General features: G+C 35.7%; 1 protein-coding gene across 3 annotated transcripts in view; it reads left to right on the forward strand.

Moving 5' to 3' along the window:
- The window catches only part of LOC135275602 (uncharacterized), a 392,966-nt gene that overhangs the window by 361,254 nt on the left and 11,743 nt on the right, over positions 1-19,969 (forward strand). For 2 of the 3 annotated variants that reach the window (XR_010343208.1, XR_010343209.1), the window contains exon 2: positions 8,045-8,148. Coding sequence is in view for 1 of the 3 variants with exons in the window: in XM_064377796.1 (XP_064233866.1) it covers positions 8,045-8,165 (121 nt within the window). In the remaining 2 variants the exon portion in view is untranslated. Of the gene's footprint in view, positions 1-8,044; positions 8,166-19,969 lie in introns of all 3 variants that reach the window. The other variant, XM_064377796.1, reaches the window with a different exon arrangement.

A 19,969-nucleotide genomic window follows, 5' to 3' on the forward strand; every position in this document is an offset into this window, starting at 1 on the left:
GCAAATGCTTCATAGAGTAAATGACTACTTACTACCGGGTAGTAGTGATTATAATAGTGTGAGGCAGGAGGTAGAGTGGGATAGAAGGCAGGCTTAGGAGTCTGTTTCTATCTCTATCAAATAGATCGTCTATATTGGAAATTATATCTTATACCTGTTCTGCTATCCAATAGCTATTCTGCCTTTTACCCACTAAATGCCAGTAGGACTGACACAGTTGTGATAATGAAAAATATCTGTAGACATTGCCAAATATCCCCAGAGATTGAGATCCAGTAATGTAATAGGTTTTGTGTCTTTCCCATTCTACTAAGGAATTCAGATTCTTAAAAAATCTTACATTCTTTTGACCTCATTTGTAAATAAAACCAGTCGTAACATACCACTGCACCAATGCATCAAATTGAAATGTAACTAGCAAGTCTTAAGCATATGGGGAGGAGGTAGAGCTTTAATTGAATGTCTGCATATGGATGAAAAAGTTAAAGCTGCAGTAGTGTGTCATTAAAAATCTCTCTGACATGTTAAATCACTGAGACTGCTCCTAAGGAATGTGAAGGTAAGATGTCATTGCTAATTCTTTGGCATACAATACCGCACTTAGAGACTTGCTTTGCTCCTTCCTCTGTTTCAGTTTGTTTTCCTGGAGCTCATTAAACAATCTTCTGACTGCCTTCATAAAAATTATTTATACCATTTTATTTATTTTTGTAATCAACTCATTCTGGTTTTCTCAGACTTTCTAATGCACAGCCATATTAAGTTCTGGCTGCCCTCCTAATTTCCTCATCAATTTCTAATAGATTTATCATATCTACAATTTGTGATGCTAAAATTCCAGAGGGGATAAAAGGGCATTTCAAAAGAGTACAATCTACGAAATTAATGCAGAAAATCTTCAAGTGCCTCTACTATTGAATAGATACTTTAGACAGAATGTGTTTCACAAAGCCAAAGTCAATAACTGGAAACCAGGGTATTAATACCACTGATCAAACCTTAGTAATTTAAAAAATATGAGGATTGAACTCATATTGATGTCACTCTTTTATGACTATTGATCATAAGGTGAGGAGGTTGAAAAGATTCAAAAATTATAGAAAACAGGCTTAAACAATTTATGACAATAAATCTAAATGTTATTGAGAATTTACTATTTACTAGACACTATTATTGAGTTACATATATTAAATTTTTTTCAAGAATCCTAGAAAGTAATTCTTATTTCTTAGATACAGATGACAAAAATTGAGGCAAGGAAATATTAAGTAGATTATACAAGAGTAAATGGTCAGAATGAGATTCAACTTTACCCAACCTAACTTCTGAGTCAGTGCTCCTAAGATAGGATGGGGTTGATGTTAATATTCTTGTCTTTTGAGACCTTATTATTGCATAATTATGGAGATAGTTTCAACACATAGTGTAGACATTTAAGTCTTACACCAGAATCTGGTAAGGATAAAGTTAAGTTTCTTACATTGAGTCAGTGAATTTTCTGGCAGGAAGTTAAAGAGGCTAGAGAACAGATAAGTTCACCAGGATTTTCAAAGTAAACATTTTTTGTGTTTTGTTTTCTTGGATTTGATTTGCATATTAGAGAAGATGGATATATCCTTCAGAATAATAGATATAATAGTTTTTAAAAAACCTTAATATGTTTTACACTTTGCAAAGCACTCACACATACAGACTTCTCTAACTTTTAATGTGTATACATGGCACTGGTTTTAATGAAAAACCTAGGTGAGGTTAAGATCTATGACTTCATCAAGATTTCAACCACCTTGAAATTCTACCGGAGACCTTAATGATGGAATGATTATTCAGTGCCCAATTTATGCTTGTTTATTTTCCTAAAATTGCCTGCCTCCCCAAACACAACCATGCAAACATCCCAATGCTCACATCTCCCTTTACATACACAGTTCCTGATGAATATATCTCCTTCCTTTTAGATCCTCTGCATACAAGTAGTACATATGTGTTAGGACATTCTTGCATTGTGATTAATAAGTATCTGAGACTGAGTAATTTACAAAGAAAAGACATTTAATTGGCTCATTGTTCTTCGGGCTTTACAGGAAGTATGGTGCTGGCATCTGCTCTGCTTCTAGGGAGACTCAGGAAGCTTACAATTTTGATGGAAGGCAAAGAGGAAGCAGGTAGAAGCAGGAGCAAGTGAGAGAGAGGGTGGGTGGGGAGGTGTCACATGCTTCTAAATGACCAGATCTTGTGATAACTCACTATGGAAGACAGCACCATGAGTGATCTGCTCCCATGAACCAAACACCTCCCACCAGGCCCCACCTCCCACATGAGATTTGGGTGGGCATAAATATCTAAACAATGTAATAACTTCAGTTAACAAAAGTGCACTTAGGTACCTAAGGGTTCCTGGCATCTTTTTTTTTCACTCCCACAAAGCCTAGGTTAGAGAATCATCCCGAGTTGATGTTTGGGTAATAATTTTTTTATCATCAATACTCAAAGGTAAACTATGAAAATAATAGACAAAATAATCTGGAAGTATATTGATTGTGAATATGTCTGAAACTTTTGTAGACTAGATATATTTGGCCTTCTTTCCCCTCAAGAGCCTTTTAAGGGAGAGCAGGGAGGGAGAAAAGACAAATCTTGTTATAGTCGATTGAAATGTCATAGCTAACACTACCACTGCTAACAACAACATGCAGTCTACACCATTGCTCTTCAAAATGTAGAACTGCCATTTCTCATCAAGCAGTTTCATTTCACAAAGGGTTGCCTGATTAAAGTGAAGGGGATTGCCCAGGACTGGGGTTGGGGGAAGGGTGATGAGGATGGGTGGGGAGTGGGAGAAGGGTGGGAGGAGGGAGAAAAAGACAAAACCTGTAAGTACTATTTTAACAGATATTCATGACAAAGGCCCTCTTCCCTTATTACCAAACCTCTAGTTACAAATCACTTGTCCAATTCCACTGCTGTTGCTAATATGATTACCAGTATCAAATATGATATAAAATATTATATTTAAAATAATAATAGGGGTTGGCTTAAAGGGGGCTTAGGAAAGGTAGTCAAAGGTGAGTTAGGATATTTTTCAAATTGAATTCTTTTTTTTTTTTTTTTTTTTTTTTTTTGAGAAAGAGAGAGAGAGAATAGGAAGGAGAAAAAAGGAAGAGAAAGAGAGAGAGAGAGAATGGGGAGGAGGGAGAAGGAAAAGAAAGAGGGAGAGAGAATGGGAGTATTGCTTTCTTGCCCAGGCTAGAATGCAATTTAGTAATGGGTATTGAAAACCTCTTTTATACTGATAATTATACTTAATGATGTAGTCAGGAAGGAATAAGGGAAGAAGATAACAAACAAACAGCCAACCAATATTTAATTTAAACCTATGAAATGCTATGCGATTACTGAGGAGTGATTTACTTCCAATTATATAGTCACCTTTGGAATAGGTGTGAGGTGGTAATGTATGTTTTGTGTATTTGAAGTGGAGAGTTCTATAAATGTTTATTAAGTTTACTTGTTCTGGGTCTGAGTTCAAGTTCTGAATATCCTTGTTAATTTTCTATCTCGTTGATCTATAGAATCGTTAGCTCTTCTTGTTGCATTGATCCTTTTGCCATTATGTAATGTCATTCCTCGCCTCTTTTGATCTTTGTTGCTTTAAAGTCTACTTTATCAGAGGTGAGAATTGCATCTCCTGCTTTTTGTTTATTAGTTTATTTTTACTCTCTGTTCAATTGGTAAATCTTCCTCCTTCTCTCTGAGTCTTTGTGTATTGTTTCATGTAAGATGGGCCTGGATGCAGCATACCGATGGGTTTTGGCTTTTTATCCAATTAAAATATATATAAGTTTAATACCAGCATTTGATGCTAGCTGGCTGTTTTGCCCATTAGTTGATGTGAATTTTTTATTGTGTTAAAGTTCTTTGCTTTTTGATATATTTTTGGAAAGGCTGATATTGGTTGTTCCTTTATATGTATAGTGCTTCTTTCAGAAGCTCTTGTAAAGCAGGCCTGGTGGTGGTGAACTCTCTAAGTACTTGTTTGTTCGCAAAAGATTTAATTTTTCCTTCGCACATAAAGCTTAGTTTGGCTGGATAGGAAATTCTGGGTTGAAAGTTCTTTTCTTTAAGGATGTTAAATATTGGTCCCCACTCTTTTCTGGCTTGTAGGGTTTCTGCTGAGAGATCTGCTGTAAGTCTGATAGATTTCCCTTTATGGGTAACCTGACCTTTCTCTCTGGCTGCCCTTAGTATTTTCTCCTTCATTTCAACCCTAATAAATCTGGCAATTATGTGCCTTGGGGTTGGTCTTCTTGAAGAATATCTTTGTGGTGTTCTCTGTATTACCTGGAGTTGAATATTACCCTGCCTTGCCAGGTTGGGAAAATTTTCCTGAATGATATCCTGAAGAGTATTTTCCAACTTGGATTCATTCTCTTCATCACATTCAGGTACACCTATCAAATGTAAATTAGGTCTTTTCACATAGTCCCATATTTCCTGGAGACTTTGCTCATTCCTTTTCATCCTTTTTTCTGCATTCTTGTCTTCTCGTTTCATTTCACTGAGCTGGTCCTTCACTTCTGATATCCTTCCTTCTGCTTGATCAATTCGACTGTTTAAACTTGTGCATGCTTCATGAAGTTCTCGTGTTGTGTTTTTCAGCTCCATCAATTCACTTATATTCTTCTCTAAATTGTCCATTCTCGTTAACATTTCGTCAAACCTTTTTTCAAGGTTCTTAGTTTCTTTGCATTGGGTTAGAATAAGTTCTTTTAATTCACAGAAGTTTCTTATCACCCACGTTTGGAAACCTGCTTCTGTTATTGGAACACCCGTGTAATCTATTAAGCCTTGTTCCGTTACTGATGAGGAATTGCAATCCCCTGTAGAGGGAGAGGCATTCTGATTTTGAGTATTCTCTACCTTTTTACGCTGGTTTCTTCCCTTCATTATATATTTGTCCGTCTGTCGTCTTTATAATTACCGACTTTCTAACTGGGTCTCTGACGTCCAACTTGTTGATTCCCTGCGCCGAAATCTGAGCAATCCACTGAGCCGGCCAAAACAGCGGTGTTAAGATTGATGGTGCTTTTCTGCCCGGGAATATCCGGACTCTGCACCAAGAACTGGCGTGCTAAGGCACCAGCAAAACCGCCACGCCGGCCACAAGAGTCGCCCTGGCGACCCGTGGAGCTCCTCCACTGGGAATCTCGTGGTCCGTGAGCAACTAATATTCGTCTGAAAGTGTGGCGTCCTCTCGTTCTTTGCGCTTTCACTGGGAGGTACGTGCCCGAGCTACTAATCATCAGCCATCTTGGATCTCTGCCGAATTCTTTTTCTTATTGATGTTAAAAGCCCTCATTACTCCTAACTAGTCCCCTACTACTCTATATTTGTCAAGCATTTCATGTCACATTCTACAACCAGATGATTTAAGCAAAATGTTATTAGGCTTCTACTTAGCTACTTCCTCCTCTTTGCCCCTAGGATTCTGGGCAAAGACTGGCTGCTGCCAGGCATCTGAAATCTCCAAGGAGGTAAGCCCATTTCCATCCCACTCTTTCTGTCCTCACAGCTGGAGAGGTGTCACCATGACGGCTGCACTGGTTTTCCAGTATCCTTAGTATCATTCCTATCGAGCTCTACACACATATGAAATACTGCTTTAGTGGCTAATCAAAGAAGTATGGTTATTTTATACTTTCAAAGGGCTCTTTCAAATGAATTTCAATGAGACCTTGCATCATGTTTATCAAACATTTTATGCTTTAGCAAAGTTTTTAAAAATTAAAAAATCACATTTGATATGTTAAATATAGAAAAATACAGACAATTTTTAGGTTTATGGAAGAGACTGAGTCTGAAATCTGACACCTAGAACTAAGAAAATCGAAGGCTACCTGAGTCCTAGAAAATAGCCAGGATTTAGGAAACAGAGAAATCATACTGGTGTTGCAAGAATATCAAGGATTTATTCTGGAGGTATAAGGATACCAAGGTTTTGAGTCAGTCAAACCTAGTGTTGAAGACTGACCACATAATAGCTATATGATAGAAAGATTTCCACAGGTGATAGAAGGAAACACTAGTAATGCTTCTTCTCTCTGTCTCACAATGCATACATGCCCACTTGGCTTACTACTGTTGTATAGGTTAGTGCTCACCATACATTATTGTCTTGCATTTCCTGGGTTCCAGACATGTCTCGAGGATCAGCACAGATATGCTGTTAACGTAATTGTACCTAACCACCTTCACCGGGATCTGGACTACCTGAAGAACTGTGGTAAAACAGTAAGTGCCCTGTTTTTTTCTGGTCTCTTTTAAAGCTACCATTCTTATGTGTTTCCAGCAAGACACTGATGACACTTGAGAACAGCAATAAAAAATTTATGACAGGCTGAGAGAGCCCTCCTTCTCCCTCTCATTGATTCCATCTCTAATCATTGCCTTTCATTTTTCTCTGAATGTTAAGTGTAGCTTCAACCTTTTGTACCACATATCTTCCCAGGCAGATGGTGCCAATTAATCAAAAATACAGTAAGATACTGAGACATTTCCCTCCTGAAACGTGCATCTTTCTGAATGCTGGTTAAAGGCCTGTTTCTCTTCACATGCGGCTCTCCATGTCACTCCTTAAGGATTCTCATGCCTTGTTTTCAGGCTTTCCCTAAGCCAGTGATCCAAAATACCAAAGAGGAAATAGAATAAGATATTAAGATGTATATATATTTGCCTTAATTTTATACATATAAATTATATATATAAATAATAGATATCCCTATGAAATATGCATATATATAATTACATATATAGAGAGAAAGAAAAAACTAATTTTCTGGGTCTCAATGGGGCAAAAAAAAAAAAAAAAAAACTGTCCTAGAAAGAATTTTACATGCTATTTCATTCTCAACTTCTATATATTTATTCTCAATATATATAGATATAGAATTGTATATATATATAAATATATATATATATTTTTATATATATCATATATAGAGAAAACTATAGTTTTCTAGGTCTCACTGGGGCCAAAAAAAAAGCTGTCCTAGAAAGAATTTTACCTGATATTCCATTCTCATTGTCTACCAGTAACTTCCTGTACAACATAAAAACATACAATGTTAGAGCTGACATTGGTGTGTGTGTGTATGTGTATATATATGTACACATGCATATTTAACATAGCACACAGATAGATTATTAAGTCTTAGCAGTTATGAATATACTGACGTGGAGTATTTGTTTTTGTTTGGTTTGGTTTACATGAAGGCTTAACTGGGTCTGGAGGATCCACTTCCAAGGTGGCTCCCTCATGAAACACGCATCTTCTGAATGCTGGCTAAAGGCCTCAGTTTCTCTTCACATGCAGCTCTCCATGTGACTCCTTAAGGATTTTCATGCCACGTTTTTGGTCTAGCCCTGAGCCAGTGATCTAAGATACCAACAGGAGACTACAATGCCTTTTATGACCTAGACTCAAAAGTCACATTGTATCATTCTACTGTATACTATTGATCACCCAAGGCTAGCCTTAATTCAGTGTAGAATGGGACTAAACAAAAGAGTAAATAAGAGCAGGGAGGAAATTTAAAGACCATCTTGGAGACTGACTGCCTCTTGCCTAATATGAGAAAAAAAATATATAAAACACCACTTAGATTAGCATTTCAGGATCTTTATCTTCTTGTCCAAACTTTATCTTTCAATATCATGTTCATCTAAACTACTCTACCACGTATCTCCTTCAGAAAAAAGTCATGAATATTTTGCGTTTTCCCCTTACCTCCAAGGCTTTCTCTCCTCTAAGTCTTTTTTATGCTGCTATGATTTGAATGTGTTTGTCCTCTCTAAAGTTCATGTTGAAATTTAATAACCAATGAAATAGTATTAGAAAGTGTGAACTTTAGCAGGGGATTGAGCATTGAAGGGTCCACCCTCACGAATTGTTAGGTGCTCTTATCAAAGAGCCTGATGGAAAGCTGATCCTTTTTTGCCCCTCTCTCTTCTGCCACATTAAGGGCACAGTGTTTTTCTCCTTCAGGACAGACAGAGTTCAAGGAACCATCTTGTATGCAAACATTAAAACTTCACAGACAACAAAACTGCTGGCACCCCAGTCTTGGACTTCCCAGCCTCCAGAACTACGTGAGAAATAAATTTCTGTAAATTTGTAAATTACTCAGTCTGTAGTATTGCCTTAAAGCAGCAAAAATAGACTAAGACATCTACCCTTCTCTATAATTACAAGTTCCCATATATATGTTCTCTGTATTCATGCCTATATGCCTCCAGAAACTTTTCTAACTTTCATATTTATTCATGCCTGTAATTAATCTCTTTTTACTTTTTAAGTTTTATGTCTTTTGCTTTTTTAATAGCAATTTTTTTTATAGTAGAAGCATTTATGAATATATTTCATATTGAATTCTATTTTAAGAGATAGGGTCTTCCACCATCACCCAAGCAGGTGTACAAGTGGCACAACCATGGTTCACTGAATTCTCAAATTTATGGGCTCAAGTGATCCTCTCACCTCACACCCCCAAGTAGCTAAAACCACAAATGTTTGCCACCATTCCAGCTAATAGGTTTATTTTATTTTATCTTTGTAGAGAAGGGGTCTTGCTTGTTGCCCAGGCTGATTTCAAATTCTTGGCCTCAAGGGATATCCAGCCTTTGCCTCTCAAAATTTTGGAATTACAGGTGTGAGCCACTACACCTGGTCATGACAATTTAAAATAATAATTTTCCAATTCATCTGTTTAATGTTTACAGTAACTAGCATTACTGTATTTAGCACCATCATAGACTTTCAATAAATATTTGCTGAAGAAATCGATTTAAACTACCAGAGTAGATCAAATAGAAAAAACATGTAGCAGACAGCTCATTAAAATTTTACTTCAAAGAAAGGTATCTTGCCTTGTGCTACTTTAAAATAAATCTAAAAATAAGAATATTAACAGATTTAATATTTGATTAGCTATCTTATACACACACAAGCACATAATCTTTTAATCTAATTCTCACAACACATCTGTGAAAAGTGTCAAATTTCCTTTTCATTATTAATGAATTAATTGAGACTATAAGAGTTAGTAGGTGATAAAGTCCAAATGTGACCCTAAGTCACTTTAGATCTTTTTCTGTTGATTTTACTGTTTTAAAATAGCATCCTAAGATTGTGACTCATGAAATCTGTTCAAGAAAGCAGAACCTCACATTATTCTCATAATATTCAAATACTTCAAATACAATGAGAAACTGATTAATGTTAAGTAATTACAAAATCACATTAGTCTTGACTAAAAGAGGCAGATTATTTAATTGATTAAGTTAGGTCAAGCTGTTGCTTCCAGTCCATAAAACATTTAGAGGTGTTTGTTAGTGTTATAATTTTCAAAACCTGTTAAGATTTTACTTACACAAACCAAATACTTTGTCATTATAAACTTTTAGAAAGGAACATATGTCTTAACCTTTAGGGTAATGAAATGGCCTTTATAGTCAAGAAACATTCCTTCTCTTTAAAATAGGCATTGTGTAGATTTCGTAGCAAGGTAATTTATAGTCCCTCCTCTGCTAACCAGAATCACTAGTCAGTATGACACCAGCAGTAGCTCAGGCCATATATTTGCATTTTGTTTGGAGATCTACCAGGATCTGATTGTATTCCCCCATTTTCAGAGATGAAAATGTATTATATGCATATCCTAATGGCTGAGTGCCAGCTTTCCAATACTATTAAAATAAACTGACAAACTGACATTCACAAAGCAATAAGGAGTCAACAGTGGACCTATGGCTTTTATGACCACCAGAAAGTCAGCCTCTGAAATGCCTTCCTGGCTGCCCTCTGGAAGTTGCTACACCAACCACTGTGCAGTGGCAGGAAGATGTTTTCTTGGTGATCATGAAAGTCTTTAAGGATCACTCACTCTGCGACATAGGTTTATTGCCATTGTGAATGTGTCATACTGGTAATAAACCTCCACTTGTTAAAGCAGAACAGTGGAGATTACTGCTTTTGCATCTGACAAACTTATAAGAAATGAGTACACATAATGTGGAAAGGAAAAAAGTAGAGCAAATACTAATTTTGGGAACGAATTCCTAAGTAGTCGGGTGGGAGTAATGAGATAAGGTTAAATTATTGATCAGGTATAACATTATGGTTTATAAAACAATATGACTATATCCTAAAGTAAAATCTTAAAAAGTATACTTTCTGAAATAAAAATAAAACTAATCTAGTTTGATTGGTGTTAAGTTATATGAAAAACACATTTTACGGTCAGTTATTTGGAGGGATATTTGCTCCGATAAATGATTTGAAATATATTTTGTCTAATATTTGTTTTTCTTTCACCTTTCTGCCATTGTTGTCTTCTCTAGCCAGACTTGTGCTAATCAGAGCTCAAAGGGGAAGTAGGTCAAAATTTCTATTGTCAGACTTCTCTGGTGGACATAAAAGCCATGGGTCCACTGTTGACTCCTTATTGCTTTGTGAATGTCAGTTTGTCTATTTTAATAGTGTTGGAAAGCTGGCATTCAGCCATCAGGATAAGCATATAATACATTTTCATCTCAGAAAATGGGGGAATACAATCAGATCCTGGTAGATCTGCAAACAAAATGCAGATATATAGCCTGGGCTACTGCTGGTGTTGTACTGACTAGTTATGCATCTATAAATATATATATATATATGTGTGTGTGTATGACTTTTGCCAATTTGTCCCTTTTTACCTCCTAATGACCATAGAAAGATCTATATGTTTTTTAACCAGTGAGTAAAATGTCCATCTTTTTAATTTTGCAAGCACCCCATGTCTTTGAGCAGTTCTCTTAGCAACATCTACTTTACTTCATTTGTGAAGAGAGAGCACATTCCTCCTTCTCTTTGGAGAAGAGAAAATCCAAAAGAAACTTTAGTCCTGCAAATTCCTTTCAAAATAGCTTTTATATTTTATGTAGGCTCAAGATGATAGGTCAGGAGAGATGATAGTCAAACCACCAATTGCAGCTGTTCTTATTATGTCCCACAGGATATGTTTGTAGCTCTATTTAGAATACTTAACGTATTGATTTTAGCTTTGTAACTTTAATCGACATTCCAAGACAAGATAAAAAAAAAATCACACATTTAAAGTCCTGTTTTTCTAGTTTAAAATAATCCATTCATGTTCTCACATTTTCATTTACTTTAGGTTTCCTGCTTCTATATGATTGAGAGTTACTTCAATTAAAGTGCTTTTCATCTTCAAAGTCTTTTTACAGACAGTCATTAATTACAGCTACATATGTAGTCAGGTAATGATTTTGGATTTCTCAAGGCTTCTTGATTTATGTTTCAAAAGACATAATAATTAGCAATTCCTTCTAATTCAGGATAGAAGGTGACTCTTGCCTAAATCAGTATGCCAGAAATAAGTTAGTTTGGATGTCAAATACATAGGTTATTTTATCTTTTTTATTCCTCTCTTCCTCCCTCCCTTTCTTCTTTCCTTTTTCTTTGTAATCATAGAAAATGACAGAAAACAATTTGAGTTTTTCTCTTCCAGCAATAAAGAGAATATATGATTTCAGAGTATAAAGGTGGGAGTGAAGGCAATGTATGTTTCTCCTCACACACAGCCCACAGTGGTCAGAACAGAAAATCAAGTACTTAATAGAAGGAGTTGTTTTTATACCCAGGTATTTCCTAATATATCTATCCCAATATTTCCTGTATATCTGTCCATCTCATCAGAAAGATAGTGACCATGAATCGTTGTGAAAATCATTGAGTTGTCTTTTTTCGAACCAGACAAGCTGGTTCTAAGATACTCCATTGGTCCAAAGCAGAACATAGATCATGGATAATTCTACTTGATATTATTTCTTAGGAAATTTGATTATCTAAGAAGAGTAAAAAATAGTACTGTAACCACTACAAAGTCAGGCCACTCAGTCAACCTAATGCAAAAGCCTGAGGGTGTTGCCATCATGGAGGGCAACTGACTGTTATCACAGAAAACCATATGCTTATGCGCATCATCTATAAATGTTTTATGAAAACTGTGGAGTGTTGCCATATGAGTTATAAATTACCATATCTAATAAGTAATCAAGTGATTCAATCATTCTTGCTTAGAATCTGGGCATTTTGAAACTATGAAAACCTGTGTGGTAACAATGACACTAACACAGGAATACATTTGGCATCCATTTTCTCTGATCATCACTCTTCTCTCTCAGTCCTACTTGTCAAACCTCTTTATCCATGCATTATAAATCTACTAGTCTAAAGTATGTTAATGTATAAGGAAAAAAAAGTAAAAACCTTAGAAACTATTCAGAATTCTTAAATCCGGATGAAGTCAAATGACAGCGTTTTATAACATACACTAAGGAATGTGTCAAAAGTTGATAAACTATGTTCCATGATATAGTATAGTTATGTGTCCCCACCCAAACCTCATATTGAGCTATAATCCTCAGTATTGGAGGTGGGGCCTGGTGGGCAGTGATTGGATTATGGGGGTGGATTTCTCATAATGGTTTAGCACCATCTCCTTGGGGCTATCTTTGTGATAGTAAATTACTTCTCATGAGATCTGGCTGCTTAAAAGTATATTGCACCTTGTTATCTCTTTCTTGCTCCTACTGTATGAGACACCTGCTCTCCCTTCTCCCTCCACCCTCAATTGTGGGTTTCCTGAGGCCTCCCCAGAAACTGAGCAAACGCCCCAAGCCATACTTCCTATAATGCTTGCAGAATCATGAGCCAATTAAACCTCTTTTCTTTATAAGTTACTCAATCTTGGGTATATCTTCTTAGCAATGCGTGAACTAACTAATACACTCCATCACCTATTATATATGCAACCTGTGGAAGTTGACTCGACATTCCTTAGTCACAAATTTTTTGTCTATCAAATGGGAAAAATAATCTTTATCTCATAGTATTTTTGTGGACATTAATAAAGTAGAAGTCGTGAGGTAACATCAGCAACATGGCAGAGTAGAAGGCTCCTAACTGTCTCCATTAGTAGGCACTCTAAATAAACATTTATTCACAGATTAATTCCATCTAAGAGAAAGTCAGAAATGAGTTAAGAGGCTTCTACTTATCAACTAAGAAAACATTGGTATCAAACCAGCAAAAAAAGGCGAGGTACACTCAGGCATGGACCAGGGACCCGAGTATGTGACATAAAATCAGGAAGGAATCCCAAACACCCAGCTTCTCTCTGTGTAGAGGAGGGTTTGGACAACACATACAGCATTCTAACTATAGTTTGGCTCTTAATTCGCCAACTTCAAGAGCAGAAGAAATTAGGCATATGTGAGTCTCTCCAGACTACAGATAAAAAAAGTGGCAGTTTTTTTTTAATGGGCATGCAAACATGTTCAGGAGCTTTGTCCCCTAAAAGCAATGCAGGGACAGGGCTTGAAAACAATTTCATGTTTCTTTCCAGCAGGGGTATATTATAGAATCTTCTAGTGGCTATTTGATGGCTTGGCTTCTAACTTGCTTTAGGAAGCTATACAGGGACACAACAGTAGCCCTCTAGCACCCTGAGCAGGAGCTCAGCACTTGCTAAGCCTTTTCTCTGGCTCACTCCAGTGGTAAATCCATGTCTATCCATTCTACCTGGAAACACTTCGTGCATGCACCAAGGCCAAGACTTTAGATTTCACCCATGAGACTGTTTGTTTAAATATCCAACTCTGTCAGTCTATGGGACTTTGTCTTTCCGAGTCTCCTTACACCACAGAAAACAAAGGGTTGGACACACAATAGAACAATTTCCAGTAGCTGTCCCCTCAGGATCACATGGTACAATCTGAATATGAGTACAGGCTTTCCCCACATATTTTTCCCAGCTTAGTACAAAGTGAGAGACAAACACCTGTGTTTAGCTTCACCATGAAGATAGAAAGAACTAGGAAAATTGTATACTCCAACCTTTCCAGCTATATCTAGAGAACCTGGTTTCTACCTTATCAGTCTTTGGGTGCTGATAGGACACTGTACATCTTAATCTTCTGAGGACCACCAAAACCAGAAAAAGCAATTCAGACAAACACAAAGATTAAAGAGGCATCTTAAAATTTCTGGTCAGATAGATTGCTGAGACCATTCTCCTATACAACTACAAGCTGAAAAGATTGGGAGAGCCACATTTCTTATATAATGTGCAGAAAGCAACACAGGAAAATGAAGAAAAAGAAAGAGACATGAAATATATTCCAAATAAAAATAAATAAATCTCTAAAAACTGCTACCCAACAGGGAACTCAAAATAATGGTCATAAAGATGACAAAAGAAAAACATCAGCCAAATTAAATTTAAAGGAGTTTAACTGACCAATGAATGATTCACAAATTGAGCAACCCCTAGAATCACAGTAGATTCAGAGAGACTCCAGGGCGGCCATGTGGTGGAAGAAGATTTATAGACAAAAAAAACAGGAAATGATGTTCAGAAATCGACAGTGAGGTCAAGAAACAGCTGGACTGATTACAAGTTGGCATTGCCTTATTGAGCACAGTTTGAACACTTGGCAGTCTATGAGTGGTTGAAGTATTGCTGCTGAGATTGGCCAATACTCAATTATTGTTACAGGCGCATACTCCTAAATTAGATTTTCAATTTTGTCTGTTAAGTTAGGTTACAGTTTATCCACAGGGACTCAAATATAGAAGTACAGAGTCTTTCTCAGGCTATATTTAGTTTGCTTTAACAAAGATGACCTCCGAAGACAGCAAAGCAATGCAAGGAAAAAAATCCAAGAATTTCAGCAAGATAGAAAGTACAAAAAATACCAATCAGATACCGCAGAACTGAAGAAAACTGTAACAACTAGAAAATTCAGTAGAGGGTTTCAACAAGAAGAAGACAGATGGAAGAAAATCTTCTAATCTGAATCAGCAGAAGAAAAAGAATGATGAGTGAAGATAGCTTTAAAGATATATGAGGCATCATCAAGTGAAACGACATACATATATTTGTTTTCAGGAGAAGGAGAGAAAGATACAGAAAACACAAAGAAATAATGGCAATGATCAAAACCAGGACACATCATACTTGAATTGTCAAAATTTAAAGACAAAGGGAGAGTTTTGAAAGCAGCAAGAGAAAACTGAAATATTATGTACAAGGGAAACTTCATTGTATTATGAGAAGATTTTTCATATTGATAAAATCATTATCAGACAAATGAAGGTGACAGAGTATATCACCATTAGATCTACATTATAGGAAATGCTAAACAGGACTATTTCAGCTGAAGAAAGGACATTATAATATCAAAACATGAAAGTATACAAACAACTGATAAAAATATATTGTCAAATCCAAAACACTCTAATACCACAATGGTAGTGAGTAAAACCACAATTAAATCTCTAGAATTAAGGTTAAAATTCAAAACTAGCTAAAAGCAACTGAAATTCCAACAATTTGTGAAAACATACAAATTATAAAAAATTGGTAATTGTAACATCAAAAACATAAAACATGAGGGGTGGGGGAGTATAGAATCTGCATATACAATCACAGTTGTTATCAGCATAGAGTAGCCTGTTAAGTATATTGTAATTATCTAATACTCTAGGTAACTGCAAAGCAAAAGCATACGATACACAAAAGAGAAGATCTAAATCATATTATGACAGAAAGCTATCAGACTACAAAGTAAAAGAATAAAGAAACAAACGATACACGTAATAATCAGGAAACACTTAACAAAATGACAAGAACAAGTCTTTACCTGTCAGTCATACAAACTGATATTTCCCAATAGGAACACATTTACACTGTTGGTGGGAGTGTAAATTCGTTCAACCATTGTGGAAGACAGTGTGGTAATTCCTCAAGGATCTAGAAATAGAAATTCCATTTGACCCAGCAATTCCATTACTGGGTATATATCCAAAGGATTATAAATCGTTCTATTATAAAAACACATGCACATGTATGTTCATCGTGGCACTGTTTACAATAGCAAAGACATGGAACTAACCTAAATGCCCATCAATGATAGACTGGACAAAGAAAATGTGGCACATATACACCATGGAATACTATGCAGCCACAAAAAACGATGAGTTCATGTCCTTTGTAGGGACTTGGATGAATCTGGAAACCATCATTCTCAGCAAACTGACACAAGAACAGAAAATCAAACAGCGCATGTTCTCACTCATAAGCGGGTGTTGAATAGTGAGAACATCTGGACACAGGGGGGGAGCATTACACACTGGGGTCTGTTGGGGCACGGCTAGGGGAGGGACAGTGGTGGGTGCGGAAGGATAACATTGGGAGAAATACCAGGTATAGATGAAGGGAGAAGAGAGGCAGCAAACCACCTTGCCATGTATGTACCTATGCAACAAACCCTGCATGATCTGCACACATACCCCAGAACCTAAAGTACAATTAAAAAAAAAAAAAAAGAAGAACGGCTATTAAACAAAAAGCAATGTAACTGTAAGTTGCTGCTGACAAGAGATTCACTTTACCTTAATGAATACTTATAGACTGATGGTGAAGGGATAGAACAAAATATTCATGCAAATAGATACCAAGGACAGGAGGGGGACACTTCCTCTAGCTATACTTATAACAGGCAAAATAAATATTAGGGCAAAATCTATTAAAAAAAAAGAAAGAAAGAAAAATAAGGTAATTACATAGTGATAGAGAAGTCAGTTTATCAAGAAAATATAACAATTGTAAATAGATATGCACCCAACACTGGAGCACTTAAATATAGAAAATGAACATTAAAGGATCTGGCTGGGCATGGTGGTAATCCCAGCACTTTGGGAGGCCAAGGTGGGCAGATCACAAGGTCAAGAGTTCAAGACCAGCCTGACCAACATGGTGAAACCCCATCTACTAAAAGTAGAAAAATTAGCAGGGCCTGTAATTCCAGCTACTCAGGAGGCTGTGGCAAGAAAACTGCTTGAGCCTGGGAGGCAGAACCCAGGAGGCAGTGAGTTGAGAATCCGGGAGGCAATGAGCCGAGATCACACCACTGCACTTCTGACTCAGTGACAAAGTGAGACTCTGTCTCAAAAAGAGAAAAAGAAAAAAAAAAAGGATCTGAAGTGAGACCTAGACTGCAGCATAATGATAGAAGAGGATTTAGATTTAAGTAACCCACTTTCAACTATAGACAGATCATTCAGACAGAACATCAGTAAAGAAATATTGGATTTAAAGTATACTTTAAGTGAAATGAACCTAGTAAAACACAGGCAGAATATTTCATCTAACAGTAACAGAATATACATTTTTATTAAGTTCTTTTATCAAGTTCAGAAGAAATATTCTCCAGAATAGGTTATATGTTAGGCCAAAAAAAAAAAAAAAGTTTTTACACATTTTTAAAAATTGAAGTATTTCAAGCATTTTTTTTTGACCACAATGGTATTTAAAAAAGAAATCAATCACAGGAGGAATTATAAAAAATAAATAGAGATTCAACAATATGCTTCTGAACAACTATTGCGTCAAAGAAGAAATTAAGAGAGAAATGTTGAAATCCTTTGAGACAAATGAAAATGGAAACACAATTTAACAAAATATATGGGAAGCAGCAAAGCATTTCTAGAAGGAAAATTCATAGCACTAAAAACCTTTATTAAAAAAATAAATATCTCAATAAGCAACCTAATATTATACCCCAAGAAACTAGAGAAAAAGCAAAAAAGGCCAACTGCAATCATCCATTGATATACAGAGAGTATAGGTTCCAGGAACCCCTATGTATACAAAAATCTACAAACTCAAATCCTGCAGTCAGACCTGCAGGACCCTTGGTTACAAAATGTTGTCCTCTGAATACACAGGTTTTATGTCCCACAAATACTGTATTTTTTATCTGTATTTAATTTAAAAATTCTGTACATTATCAAATCCATGCTATTCAACCCCATGCTGTTTAAGTGTCAACTGTAAATGAAAAGTTAGCAGAAAGAAAATAAATTTCAGAGTAGAATTAACTAAAATAAGAACAATACAAAAACCTGAAAAAGATCAACAAACAAAAATGATTTTTTGAAAAGCTGAACAAAGTTGATGAACCCTTAGCAGACTAACCCTTTGCAGAAATACAAAGAATCATAAGAAATTACTAGGAACAATTGTGTCAACAAATTGGATAACCTAGAAAAAAATGGATAAATTTCTAGAAATATATAACCTAACAAGATTAAATCATGAATTTAATCTAAATATTTCTAGAAATTTGGAAATCTGAACAGAATAATAACAATCAAGAACACTGAATCAGTAATTAAATATCTCTCATCAAAGAAAACCCCAGGACCAGCTGGCTTTATGGTTGATTACTACTAAATATTTAAGAACTAATACCAAATCTTCTCAAACTCTTTTGAAAATTGTAGACAGGGAAAACTTGCTAATTCATTTTACAAAGCCAGCATTAACCTGATATGAATACCAGACAAAGACACTACAAGAAAATAAAGCTACAAGCCAATATCACTGATGAACATAGATGCAAAAATATTGATCAAAATACTGACAAACTGAGGTCAATAGTACATTAAAAGTATTCTTTACCATGATCAAGAAGAATTTATTCATGGTTTGCAAGAATCAATAAACATGATACTTTTGGTGGGAATGTTAGTCCAACTCCTATGGAAGACAATATGGAGATTTCTCAAAGAACTAACAACAGTACCACCATTCAATTCAGCAATTTCACTTCTGACAAAATAAAAATAAATTATTAACAAAATAAATAAAAAGAAATCATTATGTTAGAAAGACAATTGTACTCATATTTATCACAGCACTATTTGCAATAGCAGATATATGGACTCAACCTATGTGTCTGTCAATGGTTAATTGGATTTTAAAAAGATGTATATATACATACATAATAATATGATACTCAGCCAAAAAAATAAAATTGTGTTTTGCAGCAATAAGGAAAAAACTGGAGGCGATTATCCTAACATCACTCAGAAACAAAGTGAAATGTCACATATTCTCAATATTTGTTTTTTTATTTTTTTTTAAATTGAGACAGGGTCTCATTCTCACCCAGGCTGGAGTGCATTGGTGTGATCTTAACTCATTGCAACCACCACCTCCTGGGCTCAAGCAATCCTTCCACTTCAGCTTCCTGAGTAGCTGGGACCACAGGCATGTGCCACCACATCTGATTTTTTTGTTGTTGTCGTTTGTTTGTTTTTGTATTTTTGGTGGAGACAAGGCTTTGCCATGTTGTCTAAGCTGCTCTCAAACTCCTGAGCTCAACTGATCCACCTATCTTGGCCTCCTAAAGTGCTGAGATTACAGGCATGAACCACTGCACCCTGCCTGTATATTCTCACTTTTAAGTAGGGGCTAAACAATAAGTGTACCAATGGCCATACACAATGAAATAATGAACACTGGAGACTCCAAAAGGTAGGAGGGTAAGAGGAAAGTAAGCACTGAAAAATTACCTACTGAGTACAATGTTCACTATTTACGTGATGGGTGCACTAAAATACCAGACTTCATCACTACACAATATACGCACATAAGAAACTTGCATTTGTAATCATTAAATATGTTAAAAATTTTAAATAAATTTTAAAAAACAACAAATGGGATCTATCAAATCTACAGAATCAAGGACAAAAACCTATTATCATTTCAATTAATGCAAACAAGCATTTGATAAAGTTCAAAAAACCTTTATAATAAAAACTGTCAATATATTAGGTACAGAAAAAAAAAATATTCAAAACCATGAAGGCCATTTATGACAAACCCATGGCCAATATCATACTAAATAAGGAAATGTAAAGCTTCTAAGAGTTGGAACAAAACAAAGATTTCCATTTTTAACACTTCTATTCAACATAGTAATGAAAGCACTATTCAGAGGAATCAGACAAGCAAAATATAAAGAGCTTTCAAATTGGGAAGAACAGAGTAAACTTTGC

The sequence above is a fragment of the Aotus nancymaae genome, unplaced genomic scaffold, assembly GCF_030222135.1.
Source record: "Aotus nancymaae isolate 86718 unplaced genomic scaffold, 86718_ANA_hifiasm-v0.15.2.pri h1tg000017l, whole genome shotgun sequence".
In the NCBI taxonomy this organism is placed as follows: Eukaryota; Metazoa; Chordata; class Mammalia; order Primates; family Aotidae; genus Aotus; species Aotus nancymaae.